Source organism: Triticum urartu, chromosome 2A (assembly GCF_056163025.1).
Source record: "Triticum urartu cultivar PI428250 chromosome 2A, HENAU_Tu73, whole genome shotgun sequence".
NCBI classification, from domain to species: Eukaryota; Viridiplantae; Streptophyta; class Magnoliopsida; order Poales; family Poaceae; genus Triticum; species Triticum urartu.
The window spans coordinates 574,331,682-574,340,774 of record NC_141874.1 but is presented as its reverse complement, the minus strand read 5'-3'; the positions used below and the strand labels follow the sequence as shown (position 1 = coordinate 574,340,774).

Here is a 9,093-nt window from a genome sequence, read left to right as displayed (position 1 = left end):
GGAGAAGCACGCCGGGATTAAATGATTAATCCCCCATCATCCCGACGAACGACCAATTGGTCGCAAACTTCCAAACTCTCGTGTAGTGCAAGGACGTGCGGTGCAGGGCACGCAGCAACCTTCCAAACTCTCGTGTACCGGCGAGCAAAGAAAAGTCTTGATAGTCGACGAGCCGCGCGTGATTCTTTGACCGACGGTCGGTTTGATCTAGTCCAAACCTTGACGCCCAAAGTCGTCGGCAATGATAGACGTCCACTGCCTATATAAACCGCCTGCGACCATCTTGCCATGTACACTCAGCTCGTAAACAAAGCAGCTTTGCTAGAGCGGAACAAGTTTGGCCACCGTTAACCTTATTTCGAAATGGCGAGGTCGCCCATGGCGATGCTCCCGTTCCTGGCACTCGGGGTAGCAGCACTAGTCCTGTCTGCCGCGGGAATGGTGGCCGCGCAGAAGTGCGGCTGCCGGGCGAACGAGTGCTGCAGCCAGTACGGCTACTGCGGCACTACCGACGCCTACTGTGGAAAAGGATGCCAGTCCGGCCCGTGCACGGCGAGCGGTGGTGGCGGCGGCGGGAGCGGCGTCTCCGTGGAGAGCGTCGTCACCGGGGCGTTCTTCAACGGGATCAAGTCCCGGGCCGGCAACGGGTGCGCCGGCAAGAGCTTTTACACGCGCCGGTCGTTCCTGGCCGGCGCCCGGGCCAACCCCAACTTCGGGAAAGGCAGCACCAGCGACGACGGCAAGAGGGAGATAGCCGCCTTCTTCGCCCACGTCACCCACGAGACCGGACGTAAGTTCAACTCCAATTAACCGACTAAGACGAGTTTAATCTCGAATTGGTCCTCCATAATTAAGCTGGCTATTGTATAACTTATGTACAGACATGTGCTACATCGAGGAGATCGGCGGGGCGAGGCAGAACTACTGCGACAGGAAGTACACGCAGTGGCCGTGCGCCTCGGGGAAGGGGTACTACGGGCGCGGGCCGCTGCAGCTGACGTGGAACTACAACTACGGGGCGGCGGGGAAGAGCGTGGGGTTCGACGGGCTCAACAACCCGGAGAAGGTGGCGCAGGACCCGGAGGTGGCCTTCAAGGCGGCGCTCTGGTTCTGGATGAACAACGTGAAGCAGGTCCTGCCGCGGGGATTCGGCGCGACGACCAGGGCGATCAACAGCGGCGAGTGCAACGGCGGGAACGCGGCCGCCATGAACGCCCGGGCGGGCTACTACAGGGCCTACTGCAGGAAGTTCGGCGTCGACCCGGGGAGCAGCCTCACTTGCTAGGTGCTTTGGGCCTGATCGAGATGGGCATGCAGAGAACATGCATGGCTTATGTAGAATAAACGTTCGGCATGCGTATACGCGTCTTAAGCCGTCCAAACAAGAAAAGGGTGAGGATGTGGTCTAGCACGTACCAAGATCCTTGCAGTAGTACTGCTCACGAGCTCTACTCTTTTTCCTCATCAACAAGCAAAAAGTGTTACTCCTATGTTCTTGTTTATTACTCATGTCTAGGTACATCTGTATCTAGAAAAATCTAATACGAGAAATTCATGACGGAGGTAACATTATTGAGATAGTAATATTTATTTTTATTGAATGCATCATTGGCGAGGTTTGACATGGTCCACCGTTGCCGTGCCCGTCAGGTGTAGACTTGGGCATTTGTCGGAGCCCGGCCCCAAACTGAAGCTCGAGCACAACCTGGCTTGACCCGAATAACATAACAATGCGTTTTTCCTATTTTCTTTTCAATATCGGGGTATATATATGTGCATTATTATAACTACATTTTTTAAAAAATAATCACATCTTTTTAGGTATTTTGGCTTTTGGGCTTGACCGTTGTGTCTAAATTTAGAGCCTGAGCCTAATTTAATCATCCGACTTTAGGTTTAAGCCGTCGTCAGGCTGCTCGAGCCTAATTTAATCATCCGACTTTACGTTTAAGGGCATGTACAATGATGTTATATTAAGAGTGCCATGTAGGATAAATGATGAGGTGGAGGAGAGAGAACTCGTAAGAAAAGTTTTGTGTTCTTTTATTTAAGAGAAGACAAGAGATAATCTCTTAGCACAATATGTCTCACCACGTTTTTAGGAATAGCTAGTTATTGAAGATAAGGCTAAGACATGACCCGTTGTAGACGTCTTTTTGTCATCTGTATATTACATGCAAGACTTAAGATAAGTTAATCTCATCAACCATTGTACATGCCCTAAGCCGTCCTCAGGCTGCCTGTGCCTAGATTTATCCGGGTGAGACGCTACCTAATCCATGGAGATCTAAGCCGAGTAGATATAGTGTTTATCCCCAAAAGATATAAAGGTAAGTTGTTAGTAGCTCAGGATTTCAAGCGCATCATAAGGGCATGTACAGTGGTTGATAAAATAGTTTTATCTTAAGTCTTACATATAATTTAGAGATGATAAAAAAATATGTCTACAATGGATCATCTCTTAGCCTTATCTTCAATAACTAGTTATCCCTAAAAACATGGTGAAACATATTGTGCTAAGAGATCATCTCTTGTCTTCTTTTAAATAAGGAGACAAGTCTTTTCTTATGATTCTCTCTTCTCCACCTCATCATTTATCCTACGTGATATTTCTAAGATAAAACCTGAAGGAAATATGCCCTAGAGGCAATAATAAAGTTGTTATTTATATTTCCTTATATCATGATGAATGTTTATTATTCATGCTAGAATTGTATTAACCGAAAACTTAGTACATGTGTGAATACATAGACAAACAGAGTGTCCCTAGTATGCCTCTACTTGATTAGCTCGTTAATCAAAGATGGTTAAGTTTCCTAACCATAGACATGTGTTGTCATTTGATGAACGGGATCACATCATTAGAGAACGATGTGATGGACAGGACCCATCCGTTAGCTTAGCACTATGATCGTTTAGTTTATTGTTGTTGCTTTCTTCATAACTTATACATGTTCCTATGACTATGAGATTATGCAACTCCCGAATACCGGAGGAACACTTAGTGTGCTATCAAACGTCACAACGTAACTGGGTGATTATAAAGATGCTCTACAGGTGTCTCCGATGGTGTTTGTTGAGTTGGCATACATCGAGATTAGAATTTGTCACTCCGTGTTTCGGAGAGGTATCTTTGGGCCCTCTCGGTAATGCACATCACTATAAGCCTTGCAAGCAATGTGACTAATGAGTTAGTCACGGGATGATGCATTACCGAACGAGTAAAGAGACCTGTCGGTAATGAGATTGAACTAGGTATTGAGATACCGACGATCGAATCTCGAGCAAGTAACATACCGATGACAAAGGGAACAACGTATGTTGTTATGTGGTTTGACCGATAAAGATCTTCGTAGAATATGTAGGAACCAATATGAGCATGCAGGTTCCGCTATTGGTTATTGACCGGAGAAGAGTCTCGGTCATGTCTACATAGTTCTCGAACCCGTAGGGTCCGCACGATTAATGTTCTGTGACGATCGATATTATGAGTTTATGTGTTTTGAGGTACCGAAGGTTGTTCGGAGTCCCAGATGAGATCACGGACATGATTAGGAGTCTCGAAATGGTCGAGACATAAATATTGATATATTGAAAGGTTATATTTGGACACCGGAAAGGTTCCGGGGGTCACCGGATAAATACCGGAGTACCGGGGAGTTACCGGAACCCCTCGGGAGGTCAATGGGCCTTCATGGGCCTTAGTGGAAATAGAGGGCGGTAAGGGAGCTTTGGGGCGCGCCCCCTAGGCCCAAACCGAATTGCTTTAGGGCTTGGGGGCTGGCCCCATCTTTCCTTCTTCCCTACTCCTCTTTCCTTCCCCTCCTAGTTGGACTAGGAAAGGGGGAACCTACTCCTAGTAGGAGTAGGATTTCCCCCTTGGGGCGCACCCTATGAGGCCGCCGGCCCCCTCCCCTTGCTCCTTTATATACGGGGGAGGGGCACCCCTAGGAAAGACAAGTTGATTGTTTAGTCGTGTGTGGTGCCCCTCTCCACAGATTTTCACCTCGGTCATATCGTTGTAGTGCTTAGGCGAAGCCATGCGTCAGTAACTTCATTATCACCGTCATCATGCCGTCGTGCTGACGAAGCTCTCCCTCGACACTCAGCTAGATCTAGAGTTCGTGGGACGTCACCGAGCTGAACGTGTGCAGATCGCGGAGGTTCCGTACTTTCGGTGCTAGGATCGGTCGACTCGTGAAGACGTACGACTACATCAACCGCGTCGTCATAATGCTTCCGCTTACAGTCTACAAGGATACGTGGATGTAACACCCCGAGAATCATGCTACAGTGATCTCACACTAATGGTGCCACGTCATCAAGTTTAACTAAGCCAAATTGCCACTCGAGAAAAATCAAAGCCAATTTCAAAATTTAAAATATAGTCAAATATAATATTTCTTGAAACAGTAAAACTAAAATGTTTGCATTATTCTAAAATTCTTCTGACCAATTGTCACGTTGAAGTCAAGATCATTTGAGTCACCAATTAACACCTAGGAAGTTATAAAGTGGTCCAACAATAAATAAGAATAGCCTTTCCAAAATAAACAAATACTTATACAATTCCAAATGCCCCCAAACTTTGTGGGACACTCCAGAATATTGCATAGTAATTGTTTGCAAAGTTTGAGTCCAAGAAAAACTCATTTGCTATGTAAACTAAATAGAAAACTAAGACAAAATGATTAACATAAAAAAGAGAAAGGGAAATGGACAAACTTACCTATTGGACTGGGCTCTACGTGCACAGTGCACAATCGGCGCAGCCCAGTCGTGTCTTCTCCTTCCTTCCTGTTCATAGGAGACCGTGGCGCGCATCTGGCCGCCATGGCCACGGATGGAGGCGTGCCGGCCATCCCACTGCTCCCCTTTCGGATAAGGCCGATCCAGACACCCTGCAAACCCTAGCGTCTCCCCACTTCCCCTCCCCTCGCGCCACTTCGCTCTCTTCCACACCTGCCCGTGTCGTCGTTGCCATAGCCTTCTCCATCCGTGTGGCCATCATCCACCTCATCGGTTCAGGTCCTCGCCCGGAGCTGCGTCTGCTTCGTCTTCGTCGACTCCGAGGAGTAGTTCGAGCAGGTCATCGCCACAGCGCTGGGATCGACCGCTTCTTCACGCTTCGCTCGTCAGAGTTCTCGTCGAATTCACGTATGTCTGCTGCTACTAAGCTGCCAATGGGAACCCATGCGCCCCCTAGGTGAGCTCATGGTCCTCCTCGACCTCCTCTCGCTCCTCCTCGTGCCTTGTTGGCTCGTTTTCGTCGCGGCTGAGCCGTCACCGCCATCGGACGTTGTCGTCCGGGCCACTTTCGGCCATTCTAGCTCGCACCCGTGCCACCTACGAACGCGGTGCGGTGCCCTCGTTCGAATGGCTTGAGCCGTTGCTCGATTTGGACCCCGTAGATACATTCACGTATGTCGCCGCCGCTCCTGAAGCTCGTCGCTGTCACGCGCGCGCGTGCATCCAAACGGCGACTGTGCCCGCGCTCGCTGAACCTGGCCACACTCCTCGCCGCGCCCCGCGACTAGCACTAGCCGCGCCCCGCGACTAGCACTAGCCGCGCCTCCTATCCAACCCCGCCGCGTCCCGGCGCGCTCACTGCCGCTTTTCCCTCCAGCTGCACCCCTGCTCAACCACGCTGTTGCCCGCGCCTGTGCCTGCTTGCCGCCGCTGCCCTCTCACGCTCGGAGCTCTGCTCCCGCACCCTCGCCGCTCCTGCCGCTGCTACAGTAACTGAATGTTACTGTAGCATTGGCTAGCTTTTGCTATTTCTACCTTCTTAGCTCTTTGGATGGCAACAAAACTATGGTCAAACAAAGTCTAACTTCGTTGAAATTAATTTGTGTTGGGAGTTCGCATGACAACCTCCAAATTATTCCATTGGACCAAATTCAAATACAGCATGGATTAAATTCTATAAAAATCGCAAAATGGTTTGTTTTGTTAACAGGGAACAGAAGTAACCCCTACCTATGTGTTCCGTGTGGCTGGCTATGCAACCGGCCGACCCATGCTTTAATTAGGCTAGGATTAATTAGGGCTAGTTTAGGTAGGATGTAATTTAGTGCTAATTAGTCTATATAAACAATGACATGTGCCCCCCTAGTTTAAATTAATTTAGCCTAAGTAATCTACACTTATGACCATGACATGTGGGCCATGCTATCCCTTTTGACTAGTCAAAAGTTGACTGGGTTGACTGCACTTTAGAAATTAACTTTCAAATTTAAAACAATTCTAAAAATTCTAGACTATTATTAAAGCTTTAGAAATTCATATAAAATAATCCGTAAGTCAGATGAAAAAGTTTTATACATGAAAGTTTCTTAGAACGACGAGACGAATCCGAATACGTAGCCCGTTCGTCCGCCACACATTCCTAGCATAGCGAACACACAACTTTCCCCCTCCGGTCCGGCTGTCCGAAAACATGAAACACCGGGAATACTTTCCCGGATGTTTCTCCCCTTCGCCGGTAGCACCTAGTACTGCGTTAGGTCACCCTAGCACCGCATATTGCCATGTTATACTTTGTGATGCTTTGATTGCTCTGTTATTTATTGTGTTCCCCCTTCGTTACTTCTTTCTGGTAGACCCGAGACCGCGGTTGAACCAGTGATCGACTACTTCACCTTCGGGGGTCCGTTTCTGTCTGCAGAGCAACCAGGCAAGCCCCTCCCCCCTTTGATCACCGGATATCGCCTATTCTTCTCTCTACTGCTTGCATTAGAGTAGTGTAGCATGATACCGCTTTCCGTTAATCCTATTATGATGCATAGCCTGTCATTGTTGCTACAGTTGTTGATACCTTACCTGCAATCCTAAATGCTTAGTATAGGATGCTAGTTTATCATCAGTGACCCTACATTCTTGTCAGTCTGCCATGCTATACTATCGGGCCGTGATCACGTCGGGTGTTGATCATGGGTATATACTATACATATTACACATGATACATGTTGTGACTAAAGTCGGGTCGGCTCGTTGAGTACCCGCGGTTGATTCACGAATTGGGGGCTGAAAGGACATACTTTCCCGATGGCCCTCTGTGTGGATCTTTGTGGCGGAGCGACAGGGCAGGTTGAGACCACCCAGGAGAGAGGTGGGCCTGGCCCTGGTCAGCGTTCGCAATTACTTCAAGATAACACGCTTAACGAGATCTTGGTATTTGATCTGAGTCTGGCCATTGGCCTATACGCTCTAACCAACTACGCGGGAACAGTTATGGGCACTCGACGTCGTGGTATCAGCCGAAGCCTTCGTGACGTCAGCGACTGAGCAGCGCACGCCGGGTTGGACCGCGTAACGCAACTTTCTTTGTAATGGAGGTTGCTAGGTCTGCTCACCAGCCCTATACGCAATGTGTAGGTGTGCAATGGGCGATGGGCCCAGACCCCTGCGCCATAGGATTTAGACCGACATGCTGACCTCTCTGTTGTGCCTAGGTAGGGCTGCGACGTGTTGATCTTCCGAGGTCGGGCATGACCCAGAAAAATGTGTCCGGACAAAGGGGATCGAGCGTGTTAGGAAATGTGGTGCACCCCTGCACGGAAGTTGATCTATTCAAATAGTCGTGTCCCTCGGTAAAAGGACAACCCGAAGTTGTACCTTGACCTTATGACAACTAGAACCGGATACTTAATAAAACACACCCTTCCAAGTGCTAGATACTGAAGGAAATATGCCCTAGAGGCAATAATAAAGTTATTATTTATTTCCTTATTTCATGATAAATGTTTATTATTCATGCTAGAATTTTATTAACCGGAAACATAATACATGTGTGAATACATAGACAAACAGAGTGTCACTAGTATGCCTCTACTTGACTAGCTCATTAATCAAAGATGGTTATGTTTCCTAACCATAGACAAAGGAGTTGTTATTTGATTAACGGGATCACATCATTAGTTGAATGATCTGATTGACATGACCCATTCCATTAGCTTAGCACCCGATCATTTAGTATGTTGCTATTGCTTTCTTCATGACTTATACATGTTCCTATGACTATGAGATTATGCAACTCCCGTTTGCTGGAGGAACACTTTGGGTGCTACCAAACGTCACAATGTAACTGGGTGATTATAAAGGAGTACTACAGGTGTCTCCAAAGGTACATGTTGGGTTGGCGTATTTCGAGATTAGGATTTGTCACTCCGATTGTCGGAGAGGTATCTCTGGGCCCTCTCGGTAATGCACATCACATAAGCCTTGCAAGCATTGCAACTAATATGTTAGTTGCGAGATGATGTATTACGGAACGAGTAAAGAGACTTGCCGGTAACGAGATTGAACTAGGTATTGGATACCGACGATCGAATCTCGGGCAAGTAACATACCGATGACAAAGGGAACAACGTATGTTGTTATGCGGTCTGACCGATAAAGATCTTCGTAGAATATGTAGGAGCCAATATGGGCATCCAGGTCCCGCTATTGGTTATTGACCGGAGACATGTCTCGGTCATGTCTACATTGTTCTCGAACCCGTAGGGTCCGCACGCTTAAGGTTACGATGACAGTTATATTATGAGTTTATGCATTTTGATGTACCGAAGGTTGTTCGGAGTCCCGGATGTGATCACGGACATGAAGAGGAGTCTCGAAATGGTCGAGACGTAAAGATTGATATATTGGAAGCCTATGTTTGGATATCGGAAGTGTTCCGGGTGAAATCGGGATTTTACCGGAGTACCGGGAAGGTTACCGGAACCCCCCGGGAGCTAAATGGGCCATGATGGGCCTTAGTGGAAAAGAGAAGAGGCAGCCCTACATGGGCTGTGCGCCTCCCCCTTCCCCTAGTCCCATTAGGACTAGGAGAGGTGGCCGGCCCCCTCTCTCTCTTTTCCCCCTCCGCGAATCCTATTCCAACTAGGATTGGGGGGGAATCCTACTCCCAGAGGGAGTAGGACTCTCCTGGCGCACCCCTTGTGGCCGGCCAGCCTCCCCCCTTTTGGTCCTTTATATACTGAGGTAGAGGCACCCTAGAACACACAAGTTGATCCACGTGATCTATTCCTTAGCCGTGTGCGGTGCCCCCAGCCACAATAATCCTCGATAATACTGTAGCGGAGTTTAGGC

The 9,093-nt window shown here is 48.2% G+C and overlaps 1 protein-coding gene across 1 annotated transcript; it reads left to right on the top strand.

Moving 5' to 3' along the window:
* The first annotated feature begins 282 nt into the window (after window positions 1-282).
* On the top strand, window positions 283-1,572 carry LOC125538917 (chitinase 5). Its single transcript, XM_048702234.2, has 2 exons — window positions 283-790; window positions 882-1,572. Exons 1-2 carry the CDS (start codon window positions 364-366, stop codon window positions 1,283-1,285), a joined length of 831 nt encoding a protein of 276 aa, XP_048558191.1. The 5' UTR covers window positions 283-363; the 3' UTR covers window positions 1,286-1,572.
* Window positions 1,573-9,093: the final 7,521 nt, after the last annotated feature.